The 18,867-nt window shown below is 38.4% G+C and overlaps 1 protein-coding gene across 3 annotated transcripts in view; it reads left to right on the top strand.

Moving 5' to 3' along the window:
• Positions 1-15,642, top strand: part of fam49bb (family with sequence similarity 49 member Bb) — a 39,331-nt gene extending 23,689 nt beyond the window's left edge. For 2 of the 3 annotated variants that reach the window (XM_055037298.1, XM_055037299.1), the window contains exons 4-12: positions 530-651; positions 2,253-2,358; positions 6,365-6,504; positions 8,269-8,346; positions 10,513-10,629; positions 11,541-11,620; positions 11,712-11,838; positions 12,551-12,621; positions 13,457-15,641. In XM_055037298.1, coding sequence (XP_054893273.1) covers positions 530-651; positions 2,253-2,358; positions 6,365-6,504; positions 8,269-8,346; positions 10,513-10,629; positions 11,541-11,620; positions 11,712-11,838; positions 12,551-12,621; positions 13,457-13,520 — 905 coding nt within the window. In that variant the 3' untranslated portion in view covers positions 13,521-15,641. Of the gene's footprint in view, positions 1-529; positions 652-2,252; positions 2,359-6,364; positions 6,505-8,268; positions 8,347-10,512; positions 10,630-11,540; positions 11,621-11,711; positions 11,839-12,550; positions 12,622-13,456 lie in introns of all 3 variants that reach the window. The other variant, XM_055037300.1, reaches the window with a different exon arrangement.
• Positions 15,643-18,867: the final 3,225 nt, after the last annotated feature.

Here is an 18,867-nt window from a genome sequence, read left to right as displayed (position 1 = left end):
GCTTGAACCTCCGCTACACTTGGCAAATCGCGAGGCTCTGTGATACCTTGGGAGAGAAATCCTTCCTTGAAAAGCTCAGTTTTTATAATAAGAGCTTTGCAGTTTTACATTTCACCAAACGATTTGATGCAGTTCTGTCGAGGAAAGCTGCTATATTGTATGTTAATCCAGACTTTGTTTGCAAATAAAATTAATGAGCAGTGAAGAGATCATCTCAGGTGATTCAGACACTTGTTTGTGTTTGGAGCCAATGGAAAGCGTTAGTATTCTGCTCTGTATTCAGAGCCACAGGGTGTACACAAGTCCATTTGTCTCATCTTATCTTCCCCCGTTTTCTGCCTCTCAGCCTGGAAAATGGGCGGTGTCAAAAAGAGATTATTTCTGCTTACTTCCATTTGCATAATTGGGGAAATGTTTATTAAACTTTCTATGATTGCTGACGATTTGATGTTGTTGTTTTAAAGTCTTTATAACGAGCCAGGATGTGAATATGAATCAGAAACTCTGTATATTTGTGTTGTTTTTGCAGATGCGCAGCCCACAGAAGCAGAGCGAGAGGTGTGGGACCAGGTGGATGTGGTGCTGAAAGATGCCAAAGGGATCCTGGACGAACTGCAGGCCTATAAAGGAGCAGGGCAGGAAATTAGAGAGGTCTGTACATTACTATAATCCACCTGAATGCACTGCAAAAACACAATCTTATCAAGTATATTTGGTCTAGTTTCTAGTGAAAATGTCGTGCAAAACTAACTTTTAGTAACTTTTCAGATTATTTTAAGTAAATAATGATTGAATATTTATAAAAGTTACTACTTTCATTGACATTTTTGCCACATTATAATGAACTAATCTGCCAGTACTTCTTATCAATATTTAGAGAAGCAGATGACGGTTGATGAGAGGATGGCTGGAGCTAAATTCAGGGCAATACTGGAAGAAAACTGTGAGAGGCTTTAATCAGGGATGTCCAAAGTGCAGTCCACAGGCCATTTGTGGCCCTTGCAGTTATTCTGAAAACATTTTACAAATGGTACATATTTGTCTGACCAACACAGGATATTTTAATATGATAATTGATCTTAAATTTTTCTTCTCTTTTAACAAATCCCAGGGCCTTTTTTATGTTTTGAAACAAGCATGAATTACAACTGTTTTCTACAACCCTCAAACCACTTTGTTTCTTTAAATAAAGAACGTAAAATGTTAAGTTTACTGTTGAACTTGTAAAGTAAAAAAAAAATAAAAAATCACAGTGATATACATTTTGCATTTATATTTATATTTATAACTGCTGCAAATGATTTGATACTGGGCTGGATGTTCAACCTTTCAGCAGAACAACCCTAAACATTTAAACATAAATTTTTTTTGAATATGTCAAAATCCAGACCTAATTCCAGTTGATAATCTTTGGTGATCTTTAGAAATTCTCCATCCGGTCTGGTTAACTTTTGCTGTTTTTCAAAGAATTGGCATAAATTTCAGTCTGTATATGTGCAAAGCTGCTAGTCGAATCCAAACAAAGGCCACCGCAGATGTAATTTCAGTGAAAGTAATAGAAGTGCAATTACTTATACTTGCCGTTGGATACAAGTGTACGCCACACTTTTCAGATGTTATTTTTCCAAATGATGTATTCTATTCCTTTCACTTCGTAGTTTGCATTGCCTTGTTTTGGTGTTTCACAGAAAATCTTAATAAAATATCTTAAGTTTGGGGTTCTACAATGTCATTAAAGAAGTTCAGGGTTTATGAATGTATTTGTAATGTACAAAAATAAGATTTCATTTATCTACCTAGTTTAAGAAACACAGGTAACTAGTAGGACAAGCAAAAACAAATGTCCAACTAAAAAGAAGAAAATAAGTTTACCACTTCTTTAATGTTTGAAATGGAGTAGGAAGGAGTGAACACTTAAGTTTCTATATATAGCTTATCTTGACAGTCGGTGGCATATTTTACATATAGAAATAGAATAATTGAGAGCTGTGGCCTAGCACAGGGATATTCTTTGAAGACTGAAGTGATTTGAAAATCCAAAACCTAAGCTCCTTTCAAGTGCACAAAGCAAAACTTGTCTGCTTCCCCCCAATGTTTCAATAAATTTATACAGCAGAAACATTGTCATTTAGATTATTTTGAAACTCTTTTTCTCGCTTACACATTTGATTTGCATATTTTTGATTGTTTGGTTTAAATGTTTTTAAACCTAGAGCCATACAAAACTTTAAATCATGGTTTATCTCCTGCAGGCGATCCAGAATCCAAGCGATGATGCCTTGCAGGAACAGGCGTGGGCAGCTGTAGTTCCTTTGGTGGGAAAACTGAAAAAGTTCTACGAGTTCTCCCAGAGATTAGGTAACTTAACACAATATGCTGCCTCTGTGTCTGGTAGGACAGCAACAATAATATCGCTGGTTTACCCTGAAGGATGACATGTTGTGCAAAATTCAAATTTTGCGCATTTTTGTACTTCCATTTATGTCTCAATTGCTTAAAAAAATCATCCAGTTGTGTTTTGGCAATAAGTTTGTTTTTTGGTGTCTGGAAAATAACCTATTTCAAAAACCTCCAGAATGTAGCACAACAGCAGACACTGCTCCTCACTAAGCAACCTTAACGAAGCCTCATTTGCTGCCTACTCATCACGCAGCAACCAACATGTTTGATCAGCTGGTTTTACCGCTGTATGCGCTGTACAGTGGCTGATGGGAAAAGACGAGTGTTTTGTTGATGATTCACCATTAAGAAACCACTTGCTGCATTCTCGTTGGTTGTGCAGGAGGTTCCACTTCTGCTTGTCAAAGATGTATGTTTGTATTATTGTGCATTGTTTGCAGCCGTTTTTACATGCGAGTGTAAATGTTGAGTTGGGTGAGCGTGACCAGCACCGACTTATTTGGATTTAAAGTGACAAGATGGACTAAAACAGTTCATTCTGAAAGAAGCTCAAAATATTAGACCAGTCTGAAATCTTCAGAATGATTTTGTGTAAAAAATATAATGAGCCTGTTTTGTTGAGCTCTATCCTAACCTGTGGATCACCTTTAAACTCCTACTGATGTTTGTGATTTGGTTGGAACTTCTTTTATCTTTGCTTTTTGTATTTGTTATTTTTTTGCACCATTTTTGTAAATTATTGGCTGAACATGTCTACCTATTTCCATGTAACGTTAACATAGTCTCGTTTCTCTGTGTGCTTTGATAAGCCTCCATGCATTTGCATTGTTTATTTGTTTGACTCTTGTGTGGGAGGGGGCTACAGTGTGTTTAATTGGTGAGGGGGGTTGGCTTTCTGCTCCTTGGTCTTCTTTTGACCCTCTATGTGAGGATTTGGGTGGAGCCTGTCACGCCTCTGTAGCATCAACGCAGGGACAGCAGGGTTTTCAATGGGATCAGTGGGCGGCGGCAGCCTGACGGCGACTGTTATGTAACCAAGTAGGTCATCTCTCAGCGTTGGCTGCTGCTCTAATTCACTGTCTTGGCTCCTGGCTTCAGGGTCCGTGTTGGCCTGGCGTCTTGACTTATCCACACGAAGATGAAAGTCTTACTACAGAGCTGGACCTTTTGGAAGAGTCGCTTATGTAATGAGCAGCTTTGCTTTTCAGACAAATGAATGCATCTTTAAACAAAAATAAATGCAGAATAATCAGAGAACTGCAGCAGAAGTCAGTTTTCTTGAGTGCAGAAAGTGAAAATCTTACATTTTGTTGACCCATTGTTGACAAACATCAAAATTTTATCTATCTTGTTCTGAAAATCATAACTAATGCTTTAAAATATATAGTGACAAATTCAGCTGTTCCATCCATCAATTAAATAGCTTCACACTCTTCTGTACTTTGTAATATTTGCAATTTAAAAATCTAAAATTATTTTCTCAACAAAAGGATAGTTTCTAAATGGGTTTCAGAGATCATTAATATTTATAATGGATACTTTTCAGAATAAGAGCCTCAGATAAGTCCTCAGGGCTCATTATTTGGCCTTTTAATGTTTACTCTTAAAACAAATAAAACCCTCAATATTTCATAGGCTAAAGTTCTACATTATTGAAGCATCATCTGTGATACAACTGAGAGTTTATGTTGACCTTTCAAAATAAAGTACAGAGATACTAATCAAAACAAAAGTGAAGCATTTATGTGCTTTAGTTATTCCAAAACGAAACATGTTTGGTCTTGACTATTAGTGAAATAGTAGGTATGGTGGTATCATCTGGATATCTTGAAGTTTTAAATGTTTGCTTGTTCATATTGAGTTTATTGATTCAATCGACAATAAGCTTGTTGTTACAATATTTCTAGACTTGTGTGAAACAGTTTTTATTCTGTAAATATTTAATTTGCTAAAAGAATTGCATAGATGCTAAGACAAGCATTGTTTTATTGGAAAGGAAAATGAATTTGACACTCCTGCTCTACAGTGATGGAGAGATGTCAGGCATATCATGGTCTTTCCATTAATTTGGGTTTCTGGTGAATAAAGGTGGTGCATCTTTTCTGAAGAACAATCATATCAGTATCTACCTTCCCGTAAAGTGTCAATCTCTGAAAATAAAGATCAGACATGCTCAAATCCTCCTCGCTTGCTCCCCTATGACCTGATAAGATCAGACATCCCTCCCCCGTCTCTCTCTCTCCCCATCTCGCCGACGTTTTGGAGCGCCGCGTTTCCGACGGCACTGAAAGCAGCCCCGCTCTAACTTCCGTTTTGACTGGGACGCAGACGAGGGAGGAGGGGAAAAAAACTGCACCACTCTGGCCATTTTTAATCAGCCGCTCGGCTGCAAACGCCGTCCCAAGCAGATGGTAGTCATTACCGGATGGCAGACGCGCTCAATTCACCGCCGCGGCCCTGCCAGCTCTCAGCTCGTCTCCTGAAAGTCCTCATACCCCCGTTATCTTAAGTGGACCCGTCTCTGAATCTGGGTCGTGTTGACATGAGCATCGTGATTGGTGATCATAACGAACTGTAAAATATACTTGGAATAAATCAGTTTAAATTGAATTTGTTACAACGATGTCTGGGTTACGTTGCTGTTGAAGCTTTGAGACTGAACTCAAAGCCCCGTCTGCATCTATAAATAAAATTCCCTCTGGGTTCCCTTCATGTGAAGAAGACATGTTTGTACAATATTACTCTCCTTTGGAAGTTCTCAGTTGAATCTCCCTTACTGTGTTTTTTATTTCCCGCCTGGCCCTCCTCATGCCTCCCTAATTATCTGACCATGGGTATGTTATGTCGAGGCATGGCACAGTCAAAACAATGACTGTAATCCTGCTTGAATGACATCATGCCATCCCCTCCTCCCTTCTTATTTCCATGCCAATAAGATAATTAGTCCCATGTCTCATCTGCATCTGAACGGGAGAGGCCCTGCACCCCAGCTTCCTGCCTCTGGGTGATTTCACCGCTGGCCCAGAATCAGGATCCCTGAGCCGGCTGACGCTTTGCTACACAGTCAGACACGGGAACTTTACCGCGATCCACTCTGACACTTGTTCCTTGACCTCAAACAAAGAAGGCGGGAGATCATCCTTACTTTAACTTTTGTCCTTTTGAATTCTGAGAGTAAAATTTAGGATGATTTGTGAAGTTTTAGGTTGTATTTTTGGGGGGGAAATTAAGCAATGTGGGGAGATATCCTGCAGTGAGGACATCTGTTGCTGTGGGGATTCATTTTTTTTAGCAGCAGCTTCAGTTTGCATGCACTTGTCCCAGACAGTGACAATTCTCTGCAGAGTTAAGCATGTCGGTTTTCCTCTTGGTGAATAATTTAATAATTTTCACAGCACAAAGAGGTGTTATAAATAAGTTTTCTTTTATATCTCAAACCGCTGCAGATTTGATCTCTTTGTCTGCATATTTAACAGTTCTGTAAATCAATTAAAAAAAATCAGGTTAAACACTCTAGAGTTGTGGTTAATCATGATTAATGCAGATTTTCACCAAATGTTTCAAAAAAAATTCTTTTTTTTTCCTGTTTCTCATATACAGGAATGTTTAAAAGAAATAAATTAGTTTCAAACTTAATATAGAAATGCTAAACATAAGCTGGTTATTTGCAATAATACTACCTTTGTTTTATCCAAAAGTTTTTTTTTTTTTAACTAAATAACCCTCTGCATAAGAGGCTTTTTGGTCAAAATAGGAAATGTGATTAATCTGCATTATGTAATAATGAACAACTTTTTAATTAATTCCATTAATATTGACGGTTCTAATATTTAGCTTCTTTAGTCATTAGCTTTGCACTTGAATGGAGAAAGGTATAAAGTTCAGCTACACCACTTGTTTGAGAACCTTCTCTTGGTTGTTTTTTGTGAGAATAAACATCTTTAAATGTGTTTTTCTCTGACAGAAGCGGCGTTGCACAGCCTGCTGGGTGCTCTGACCAACGAGACGTACAGCGACCCAACCCAGCACCTGGAACGGGAACAGGCGCTGGCGAAGCAGTTCGCCGAGATCCTGCACTTCACCCTGCGCTTTGACGAGCTGAAGGTTCCACTATTTCCATGTCTACCTATTTTTAACATGCCAAACCCACAGAGGGCAGTGCAGCACTAACACTTATGTCAGCCAAACAGATTATACCTTCCTGTTAGAAATTAAACGTGGAACTAGCAGCTTAATTTGTGTGAACAGAAAGAGAAGTTGAAATACTTTTAAAAAGTGTATTGGAATATAAATTTAACAAAACACAAGACTTTGTCTACTGGGAAACATTTCGATGAGGCTATATTGGTGCATTATTTATAATGATACAATAATGATACAAATGCAGAGTTTTCTCAAATTTCCTCTGGTTTGAGGATATTGTGTAGTTTTCTTATTTCTGGGGGAACTTCTAGCAAGACCTGCAGTCACATCTTCACGCTTTGTAACTTGAAGCGGTTGCAGCTACCAGTAACTAGCTAATTTTTTGTTTTTTATGTCCATTGTCAATCTGCCAGATGCCGTTAATTCACTTCTGTTGCCAACCCACAAGATTTATTCATTTGTGTTTTTTTTCCCCTATATTTCTGTAGTGATACAAATCTTAAATTGTATTCTTAATGATTTTAAAACCTCTTAATTGGTGAGTTGGTGAAACCTGGAGAAACTCTGATTGAACTGAGGCCATAATGCTTAGAATATATTCATTTTGACAGATATACGTGTGGACCAGGCCTAAGATGAAACACTACCTTTCATCCATCACTAGCATTTGATTTATTCTGCGGAGATGCAAACAAATTGACTTTTGGGAGACTGAGGGTTGGAAATGGTCCTAATCCTTGTCTTGCTTCTGAGTGTGTCGTGTTTCTAAAAGCGATCAAGTGAGGAATCTGGCCTCTAATCAGCCACAGAGTGCTAATGAAACGCTGTTCAAAGTCTCACACATCAAGTGTAGGTGTCGCTCAAATGCCCATTGTAATGACACGTAATCCCGAACTCGTTTGCTCTTCACTCCGAGACACAAACGGCTCCCTGACTCCCCGAGGCGACACCCCAATTAGTGCCCACCACCCAGCCTGGCAAGATAAAACATGAAGATGGGGGGTGCAAGGTGGCATGCCTGGCCCATTCATCAATCTTTCACATCCATGCACGGGCTTTTGACCTAGTTAGAGCGTCTGAGTGGCATGCAGCCCCACCCTGGCAGTGCAGACTGTCTCCGCTGGTGGAAGTAGTGGACAAAGACGAAGTACCAGTCCATTGTAGCAGGATTAACATGCTGCAAGTGCAGCTTTGACAGTGACGGGCTCGTACAGGAATGAGGATAATTACCCACATAATGAGCTTTCACTGGTGGTACCGTTTTTGTAAGAAGCTCTCTCATTGGACAGCTTCGTTTTTGCAGGGGGTCAAAATAAGATGCTTCATATTTTAAAGTAAGTGTGAAGCTCTGAGTGTAAATAATGTCACAGATTTTTGCTGTGCTTCGACTTAATGAGACTTTTTTTTTTTTAGCTTTACCCTCCTGTCAGAAACGGTGCCACTGATTCCTTTAAAATGAAGGAAAAAAGCCAAATATCTCCTGACAGGAGGAGAGGGAGGACGGGGATGTAAGGGGCCGAATCGGTGTCAGAGGACTTAAATTCAGTTCAGCAAATAAAGCTGTAATTGTATCCGTGTTCTTTTTATGTCATTCCTGCCCAAAGCTGCATTTCTGCTTTGCTGGCTAAAACGTTCTGTCGTGACAGCGCAGCAGCGGGTTTGATCCTGAACTCGCCGCCCCGCAGCAGACCCGTCTCATTGTTCCCCGTTTCTCCTCTCTTCCAGATGACAAATCCTGCCATTCAGAACGACTTCAGCTACTACAGGAGAACCCTGAGCCGAATGCGGATCAATAACGTTCCGGTGAGGATGCTTTCACTAAAGACTTGGACGGAGGAGGAGGCGGCAACTTTTCGTTTTTGGTTTTACAGATCAAAATTTACAGTCATTCTTACAGAAAGTCAAGTTGAGCAAAAAAGGCGTTTTCATCACTAAACAACACAAACACAGTTGGGTACACACTGGGGAATGCGATAAAGCACTTAATTTGTTAAAAATTAAACATATCCCTCATAAGCTAATCTTAAAAGTGCTTTGGGATCAAAATATTCAGGAGGAGAAAATAAAACACTCCAAACAAATGACATAATTTCTTTGTGAAACAGTTTCATAAATTTAACACATTTAGGTCAGACAAGCTTATTTACTACAAATTTAAACAGTTTAGATCTTTTTGTTTGTCGACTTTCTAACAATTTAAAAAACATTTCAAATTGTTTTTAATGTAGATAAATCATAGTGACAAGTGTAGGATTCATTTAACAATATTAATGTTCACAAATAAACTTGCTATGAAAAGTCTGTCTGAAGGATCATATTGAAAATATTTTTCTTTGAGGAAATGATTAAACCCTCAGGAACTGAGATATATTCTCTTTTAATTAAAAAATAAACAACAGACCATAAAAATACTGAAGTTAATTTGACTCTACAGATGATTAAGAGGCAACATTTCTCTGTCTGACTTTCTAAATGTATGATGAGACTTAAAGAGGAGCTGCAAAAGCAAATGAGGTGGATTAGCAGTGTTTGCTAATAGCTGAGGATGTTGAGCTGTTGACATAAAATCACAGTGTTCAGTCAGAGGGCTTTTCAGATGAGTTCAAGATTGACTGCTACTGGAGATCCTTCCTACCCAAAGCACCACCAAATAAATAATACTTGGATCATTTAATTCGAATTGGAAAAAATCTGATTTTTCACTGTCTGAGTCGCTGTTCGGTCAATTAATTGGTTGTTTTGAGCTTACAGGAGCATGTTTGGCCTTGCTTTTCTCAAATACCTGAGAAAAGCAAGGTTTATATCAGCCATGAAAAGTCCCATTTCTGCGTTCTCATCTGTACCAAGTGTTACATCCAGGTGCTTGTTTATTCCATTCATGCCTGACATGTGAGAAAATAATGATTTTCCTGCTCCAGAACTGTCCCATTGATTTGTTCCCTTGCAGATCTGATGGCTTTGGGGAGGATCAAATATAACCCTGCAACATAAAAAGAAGGTGTTTAAAAAGTTTTAACAGCCAATTGTTTTTATGAACCATTAAAGCGACCCAGTTCAAGGTTTCTGCTATTACCGATCTTCAAAAAGCCATTTGCTGTCTTGTATCTTTCATGCTGAACTCCAGCTGATCTCTCCTTGTCTGCCGATTGTTTAAGGCGGTAGTTTAAATTTCACAGTCTGGTCTCCGTTGTGACCTGTCTGACAGAAACATTCTTCCCCTCGATCCTGAGTTTGCCATTAGGGAAAACGGGCCCGGACAAGCCGTCGTTGGGAGCCTGTCAGCGCTGAACGACGCCCCGGCTGCCGTCCCCCGGTTTAGTCACCGCTCAGAGAACTGAATCATTCAGACATCCGAGATGAAACGCATCTGTCCCGCTCGGGCAGTCTTTGAACACATCCGTCAGGATTCGTTAAAACCTGAATTGGTTTGAAAGTTTGGGGCGATTTATTCTCATCCTGTCAGGGTTTCTCTTGACGGCAGGAAATGTTCCCTTGTTGTTTCGGTTTTAATATGCGGACAAATTTAGCTCTGGCTCTTCAATAGACGCCTTGTTCTTCGTTGTCTGCCAGGTGTTTTATGCAACTGGGAACTAAGGGGTGAAGCGGTTCATATCAGTGTTTTCCTGTCATATTTTCATGTGAGAAAATATCTCTTTATATGCACAAACACACTCTCCCCTGAAGCTGCTCGAACAACCAGATATTAATAGTTTCTACCTCTATCTTCTAATATGCAGTGAAAGCAGGAAGCGATGGCTTTTAGATTACTCATTCAGTAGCACCTTTTGTTTTATTACTTTGACATTTTTCATTCAAATTTGCTCTGATAACAGTTCTTTTATATCACTGGGGTCAGATAAAGGTCCTCATAAGAATTTTATATGAAGGTCAGACGTTCTGAACAATAGAGGAAAGGTCTGCAGGTTAAATAACCACAGTCAGTCTGACTTTATTTTGTTCGATTTCCAGGCAGAGGGTGAGAACGAAGTCAACAATGAACTGGCCAATCGGATATCTCTGTTCTACGCTGACGCCACACCCATGCTGAAGACGTTAAGTGACGGCACAACAAAGTTCGTATCAGAGGTGAGAGGCCAGTAAATAGGTATTTTATTTGATAAACCAAAACAAAGTAGAACATAATTGTGAAATGGAAGGAAAATGATGCAAGTTTAAGGAGTATGAAAGCTTTTACTCTACTGTGGGATACAAATAAGACTTAGGAGAAGGAAGAAAATGTTTCAGTAGTTTATGAAATGTATTATTTTTGTTTTGGCCAGTTTAAGATTGAGCATTTTTGTAGCTTAGTGGTTGCCCCAATAAATTCTTTCGATCTGTTATCTTCTGCTCAGTCTGGAGTCACAGTGGCAGTAATCTAAACAGAGAAGCTTTGGGTGTTTTCATACCTGATAGTCCAGTCGGGAGCAAAATTGCAACATTTGTTACAGTTTCAGCTGCTGCGGTACACTTTCACTTTGCACCGAGTCAAACTAACCAAATTAATTGAAGAGCCTGTTCCCCTCCTGGCCTGTGGTGGCGCTGCACCAAGACCCAATGAAGGAAACAGAACTAAAACCTCTCAAGAAGACACTGAGCGCAACTTCTTTTTTTTTTTTACAAAATGTAGAAAAACCATGAGCCACTTCTCCCACTACCGCCAGACTCATCCTTTTGTCTAAATTTTATTTACCCAGAATGCCGTACTCTATAGTCTCCTTCAAGCTGTTGGAGCGGTCTCTGGTCTGCTTGCATCCACATATCTATTCAAACTGCACCAGAGTTTGAATTGTGAGTTCCTCCAGCGTGTCCTGCATCTCCTCCTGGTGGAAGTTAACCTCCAGAAACATTTATGGTTAAAATTAAACATCAGTTTTAAGAGTCTGAAATTTCTTCTGATGAACTTGTTTAAGTTTCTTTGTTTACATTTGAGACATGAAGCTAAACTCCTCCCAGAGAACATCCTAAATATTTAAAATTTGTTGCTTTTTTTTCTGCAGAACAAGAACCTTCCCATCGAGAACACGACAGACTGCTTGAGTACGATGGCGAGTGTGTGTAAAGTCATGCTGGAAACACCGTGAGTGATTCCCTCCACCTGCTTCCTGTCTGCTCCGGGTTTTTAACATTTTCTTGTCAGGGCTGTGATCCCCGCTGTGCGTCTCTTTCAGGGAGTACCGCAGCCGTTTCAACAGTGAGGACACGGTGTCCTTCTGTCTCAGGGTGATGGTCGGAGTCATCATCTTGTACGACTACGTCCATCCTGTTGGAGCCTTTGCCAAGTCATCTAAAATCGATGTAAGCTGAGAAAAGATCAGATTGTGACGCTGTTTACAGGATTCTTACTCAGAGGCTTGGAAAGTCCAGAGATGATTTCAGTTTTTCCAGGAAAGAATTAGAGATTATATAGAGAAGTTGATTTTCTATCCTATCAACTAAAAGTGGTTTCCTGTCTTCCTCTATTTCTTCTTTCCTTGCTTTCATCCTCAGATCTTCCCTCCTTTAATGTTTTTTTGTCATTTCCTTTCCTTTTACTCGTTTTTCCCTTTCCTCATTCATTTCTTGTCTTTTTATCTCTATTCGCTTTTTCCTTTTGCCTTTAATCTCCTTGTCCTTCCTTCCTTCATTTCTTTATCTTTCCATTTTTCTGTTCCTTCATTTCCACCTTTTTTCATTTTGTCTTCACTTCCTTCCCTTCTTCTTTCCTTCCTTCAATCCTTCTGTCCTTCCTTTCTTCCTGCTTGTGTACTTTCTTCCTTTTATCCTTCCTTGCTGTCTTGCTTCCTGCGTTTGTTCCTTCCTTGTTTGTATCTTACCTTCCTTTTTTCCCTCCCTTCCTTCCCTTCTTGTATCTCTTTTGTTGGTTCCTTCCTTCCTCCCTTTCTTCGCACTTCCAGTTCTAAAACTTGTTAGGTAGAACTTTGTTTCTGAACATTTCGTGCAGATGAAATCTCATTTTAATCTTGTTCAAATCTAATTTTAATCCAGATGTTCTGTTTTTTCCCTGCAGATGAAAGGCTGCATCAAAGTTCTCAAAGATCAGCCTCCAAACAGCGTAGAAGGCCTTCTCAATGCTCTCAGGTGAGCTGCAGCGAGTCGCGTCTCCATTTGAACATCCTGGATTGTTTTCATCTCCCTGACTCACTGTGAGCTTCATTATTCCAGCTCAGAAAAAAAACCCAGATTAAATCTGACACCTCGTCCCTCTCAGTCCAAATAAAGGCCGCCCGGGTCGCCGCCTCTCAGACAGACAGGGTCATAATCTGAGCCAACCCCACATCTGTAATGGGCCAGAGGCGGGCCACCACTTCCTGTCCTCCAGTCGTTTTCATGTACAAGCAGATTTAATGTCTGCGATCGCAGCTCTGATCTGACAGAATGACAAAATACGGAGAAACGATACCATCAGGATTCATGCTCGCAGTCACTTTACTGAACCTTAAAACTCATCCTGTGTGCAATTTGTTTCAAAATATCAATGTACACGATGACAGCTTTCATTTTAATATGTTGCTTTCGACTATTGCTCGTCAGTGTTTTTCAAAAAGCTTTTTCCAGATCAAAAGGTTCACTACTTTAACGCTCTGAGCATATTTATTTACACGAGACTTAAAACAAGTCTTGTGTCACTGAAGTTTTTTTTTGTAAACTACAAATTCTCAAAAAGAGTCAAAGGAATGCAATTTTTAGATTAAATAAAGGGGTTCTACTGTGCAAAAATCACTTTTTGCATATTATTGCATGCTTGGTTTATTTTATTTAAGACAAAATTAACTCTCTTTTGTATTTTAAAATCTAAAACGATGAGATTTTATGGCCTTGAAACGCTTCAGATTTGCTAAATTTTGGCTTACATGATGAAATATGTATTAATTGGAAATTACATCTTCTGTTTTTGTTCCCATGTTGACCCCAGGTACACCACAAAGCATCTGAATGACGAATCAACCAACAAGACTATCAAGAGCATGCTGCAGTAGGAACTGAGCTGCAACCACTGCTGGGGAGAAGCACCACTCACTGTCCTGAGGGATTTAGCTGCACAGAATGTTTTTGTTTTGTTTTTTGTCATTTATTCTTTTTTTGTTGTTGTTGTTCTTGGAAAATGAGCTCAGCTCCGCCCATTTTTATGATGCAAATGCTACTGCCATTACGACGTCTCTTTCTGTGCCAAACAGATGACGCAGAGATGCGATGTTTTCGACACAAGGCCACGCAAAGATGGCGGCTCGTGAACGCATTGCAGACCCTCTGGTGTTTTTAAAGATTTCTTGTTTTTCCCTGGATAAGGGATGGGAGTGCTTTGACTTGAAAATTTCAGAGAGATATATAGAGAAGTATATATTATTTTGTTTGATTGGTTATTTAATTACAACTTCTGCATGATGAAAATGTCTTCTATTTAAAAAAAATCTTAACAGTTCAATTTTGCTCTGTTGTGCTTTATCAATTATGTTATTGAAATGGTACTTGTCAACATGAGATTTAAGAGTACTGTTTTTATATTTTTATAAGTTTTAATTTGTGCATATGTCTTTTTGTTCATTGGTCTGATGTATTTTTCAGTTGAAAACTTTAAACTGTGAGGGGTGCAGAATCAAAATGAAATCTGGGATCTGTACCGTAAATGTACAAAATTATGTGGCTGGAGACATTAAAGGTAGAACTCTTGTTTTCTACAAAAAAATCAAAAAACGTCCCATCAGTTTTTATTGGCAAATTTGTGAGAAAATGGTTTTTTTTTACACTTTTTTTTAGCTGGTTTTAATTCTCATGTGAAAAGTGTCAGATTCTCACGTTTGACCACAAAATGTCTCCGAGAAAAACGTTCAGATCTGTTCCCCTGAATATAAGCTGTTGTTTTTCTCAGAAATGAGCTCGACTTTTACTGAAACATCTTTTGCAAATAATCTACACTGGATAGCTTAGCATAAAGGAACATCTCGGTATAATGCAGCCCTTATAACTTTTTTGCCTTTTTTGATGTTCAGACAAACTTTAATATCAGACAAAAGTGATCTGAGTAAATGCAAACTGTTTTAAAAAGCTCAAGAAAGCCATCAAGCTAACCAGATCCTAGTTGTTAAATCAAATATTGACTTGGAATAGGCCCAATTTTGAAGGCCTTACTGTAGAATTAAAAAACGTTCTAAAGGGAACCTGTCTGGCAACATGAAGTAGGCGAAATGTCTTAATTCTGGAAAACGCATAAAAAAGTCAACCTTTTAGTTGTTTTTGCAGGACTTTGGAGATGAAAATGTTTTCAAATGTAATATAAAATTAAATGTTGCACAAAAAAGAAGACTTTTTACTTTAATTTTTGAATAATTTGGTATTTTGGACAACAGAGATCTTTCTCAGTAAAGTTTGTCCAGATTGTGGTAACTTCTGACCCTTTAGGGAGAATTTATTCGCAAATTTCACATCCAGTAGCATTCAAAGACTGAACAACTGGGTAAAAATTTAAAGTTTCTTTGAAATAGAGACATAATGTTCTGACACAGTGTTGTAATGAAAAATGACTCACCATGCCCTGATCTGAAGGTCAAGCACAGATGAGAAACATTGACATGCATCAGCCTGTAAAGAGTCACAAAGCCGTTGTCTGTGGTTTTGGGACTTCAGGGGAACAACAGTGACAGCCATGATCCAGGAATGGAGAAAAGTGGATCAGTAACTCATTCATGAGGTCACAGAAGAACAAAGAGTAACATCTAAAGCCCCTCAGGCCAAACTTACCTCAGTTTAGCTTAGAGTTCAGGTTTAACAGAGATTCGGCAGAAATGGCTTCCAGTGGAGGGTTTCAAGGCCAAAAAGGATCTTTGTGATCCCCAAAACTTTCAAATTGTCATGTGGGCTGACGAGACAAAAGTGGAACCTTGTGGAAGGTGTGCGTTATGCTACATCTGGTGTGAAACTAACAGAATTTCTGAAAAACAAAAAAAACAAAAAACTTAACTTTGCAGTTTGATGATCTGGGACATAAAGAGAAAATTTATTTCGTTTATTGTCATTGCACATTAAATAACGCATAAACTCTCAAAGGCAAGTTAAATGATTGAATAAAATAAAAATAAAAAATATAGTTGAAACAACTATACTGTGACAGACTTTGTGTTTCAATATGGCCGCTCCTCGCATCAACGGCAGCAAGATGGAAAGTGTTTATTTTACAAGACACATGTGGTCTTGTAAAATGTGCATCTTAAATCAATGTTACATGAAGCGCCTGCAATTCTAAGCTGCACAAATTAAAAGTGGAGTTTAAATTAAAGCTTAAAATTATGTTTGCAAGAAGTACCAAAAACATGGGTGTCACCATGTGGAAATCACAATTTCGCAGGTAACTTAAATGCATCACAAGTAAAAAAAATTTCATTAAAATACTAAGAAAAAGCGTTTATGAAGATTATTCACATTTGTTCTTCTAAATTCAAATATTTCGGACATATATCTGCACATTACAGCAGTTTTATTTTCAAATGAGCAAAATGAAGCATAAAATAAAGGAGGTTTTAGGTGTTTTTATAAATGCATCTTTTTGGAGAACAGTTACAATCTCTCACAAAATTAATTGGAATATGAAAATAAAGCATAAATTTTTCCCATTACAAACTCATTCAATGTAATTTTTTTAATTTATTCCTTTCTCTGGTTTTTAGCTCTAATATAGCTAATGGCTCTTTAGAGAACATAATTACACGATGTTAGTGACAAGTACTCATCTCTCTGCTAGAAAAGAAAGCCATTTGGTTTCCATCATCCCTCCCTCTTTAATTACAGACTTCCTCCTGTTTATTTGATGAAGAAATGTCCTTTTTTCTGTTATTGCAGTCTGTTTCCACTGCAGCATCATCAACTTCTCTGGGTCAAAGAGAGGCGGCAGAGTGAGGATGGGTGTGTCCTCTGCAGCATCGCTGCACTATCAGACACAGGGGAGCGTGGAAACGAGAGGAAGTGATGCGGATTAATTGTGGGTGGGGTTCAAAGTCTTTATCATGGATTGTCTTGAACTAAAAGAAAAGAAGAAGAATAAAAAGCAAGGCTTATGTTTTCCAAATGGAAGAGGGAAGCTCAGATTTGCTGTTTGGTATGCAGCTCTCACTATTCTGTCTCGCAGGGACTCGGCGACCTTGTTCTGCACCGCCTGATGTCCCTGCATGACCTCTGCTGCAGAAGCTCGCCCTGCATCAGCGGAGGCGACAGCGCCGCTCTGCAGATGGATGAACCTCTAACTGAAGGAGGAGAAAGAGGAAGAGAAGTTCTTCATCTTTCCTCTCAGGTGTTTAGATCCATCACAACAGGAAATAACTAAATGTCCTGGTTAAGCTTTAATTGGTGTCAATTGTTCTGTGAGCTACTAATCAATCCAGAAAGAAAGGACACCCCGCATTCAACATCTTGTAGAACCATGCTTGGCATTAATAATGAGAGGAATGAGCTTTCTATGTGATTTCATCCGTCTATTTGGTTGTTGATTTTAGTTCACTCTTCTTAGCAACTGCGTTTCAGTTCTTTCTGGTCTGTAGATGTTTGTTTGTGTTCTCTTAATGTCCCACAGCATCATTTCACGCATTTTGAGGTTTGCGACACCTTGATTCTTCTCATTTCAGCATTTGTTGTTCCATTTACTACCAACTAAAACTCATCTGCTGGACTCAAGAAGTGATTGAATTTATGAAACAATCCCAAATCCTCATCCCTCTGTCACCGTATGTGAAAGTGGGAATGAGGTGTTTGTGGATTATACCCAAAAATCCTTACTTTGATTTATCTATCCCTAAGACTTTGTGGTTATGCTTTTTTGGAATAAAGACAGAATTTCTGGGCAACATTTTCAAACTAATTAAAATTTTTCTAATTTTGCTGTTGTGAAATTGACATATTAACACCTTTTGTTATATAGGGTTTATATGATCAAATGTTCAGGAGGAAAATCCAGCAACGCTCTTCATCTGTTGTGGGGAATCTCAAGAAATGATCAGGTTTTTCTGTAGTGTTGGGTTGTTTCTCTACCATTAGCACAGCTGCAGTACATACAGAAGAGTGATTGACAGCGCTAAGGCCCTCCTCCTGACTGATTGGCTGTTTCTGACGGGGAACGGTGTGATTCTGCAATAGTAGACTTATTTACTTTTTGTTCCATATTATGCTTTTAGGACACGTTGACAGTTTAAATAAATATGTAAAGTTATGAACTGGAGAAGAAACGATGTAATAAATGAGTTTAATCCGTTTTCTGCTGTTACAGGGATATTGGAGGATAATGATTTAGCTCCTTATCTGCAAAGGTTATAACTGCACATCTCGTTGTTTTATAAAGAAAAAGAAAATGTGTCAACTTGTTTAAACGAAGCTAACAACTGAAAAGTGCTTTCAGGAAGTTATTTCTTTGAGCGGCATTCAGGAGCAGGTCTGCAGGCTTCTTGAAGGACGTCCTTCTCTTCGTCTTTTCTTTGGATGTTGCTGCCTTTTGTTCTTCTTCCTTTAAAGTTGATCTCAGTCTGCCTCAGTAATATCGAGGTCTGAAGGTTAATTAAACACTAATCATATTCAGGATGTGCTTTGTTCCACCCAGACTGGCTTTACTGCACCTGAAGAGTTTCCATCAGCTTCGATCTCTGTCAGATAGATGCTACTCTGTAGTGGATCAAAATTATTTGTTTTCTGTCGCCATAATTCCAGAAATTATAGCACTTCCTCTAGATTTTTCTTGAAATGTTGATGCATTTCAAAAGGTTTTCCTTTAGAAAAAGAAAAAATCTAAGAAATTAAAAGTTAAAAATTTGCTCGACAAAACTCAAATTTTGAAATTAATCTCAGAAATTCAATAGGAAAAGATGGGAAATTCTGAGCTTGTCAAGTTGAATATTTGCTAGAAAAAGACAAACTACTTTTCTCAAAACCATTTGATGCTGACCTCAACCTTTTTATTCTAGAATTTTTCTTACTTGCAAATACTTTTGAGCTGATGATTTTGGCCGACATAACAAAATATTTGGACAGTCTGGTCAAGATAATCCCTTCTATATATTTTAGTTTTTTTTTAAAATTGAGTCTTATTTTCTTACTGTATTTGCATCTATTTTGTCATTTTCTCCTCTTTTAATTCTTCTTTCTCCATATTTTATTAATCAACCTCTCCTGTTCCAACTCCAGAATATCTACTTTCCTTTTTGTCCGTTCCTTTACAGATTCTCCAAGCCTGGTTTTCTGGTCCTTCACCATCGCTTCTTCCACATTTAGACCTGTTTAAATATCTTTGCCGTCTAATTTCTTTGTTTAAGTTTTAGACTTTTTATTTGATCAAATCCTCATATTCCTCAT

This window comes from Poeciliopsis prolifica, unplaced genomic scaffold, assembly GCF_027474105.1.
Source record: "Poeciliopsis prolifica strain line A6 unplaced genomic scaffold, Auburn_PproV2 SCAFFOLD012, whole genome shotgun sequence".
NCBI lineage: Eukaryota > Metazoa > Chordata > Actinopteri > Cyprinodontiformes > Poeciliidae > Poeciliopsis > Poeciliopsis prolifica.
Note: the sequence above shows the minus strand (reverse complement) of the source record. Positions and strands in the feature narration are given on the sequence as shown.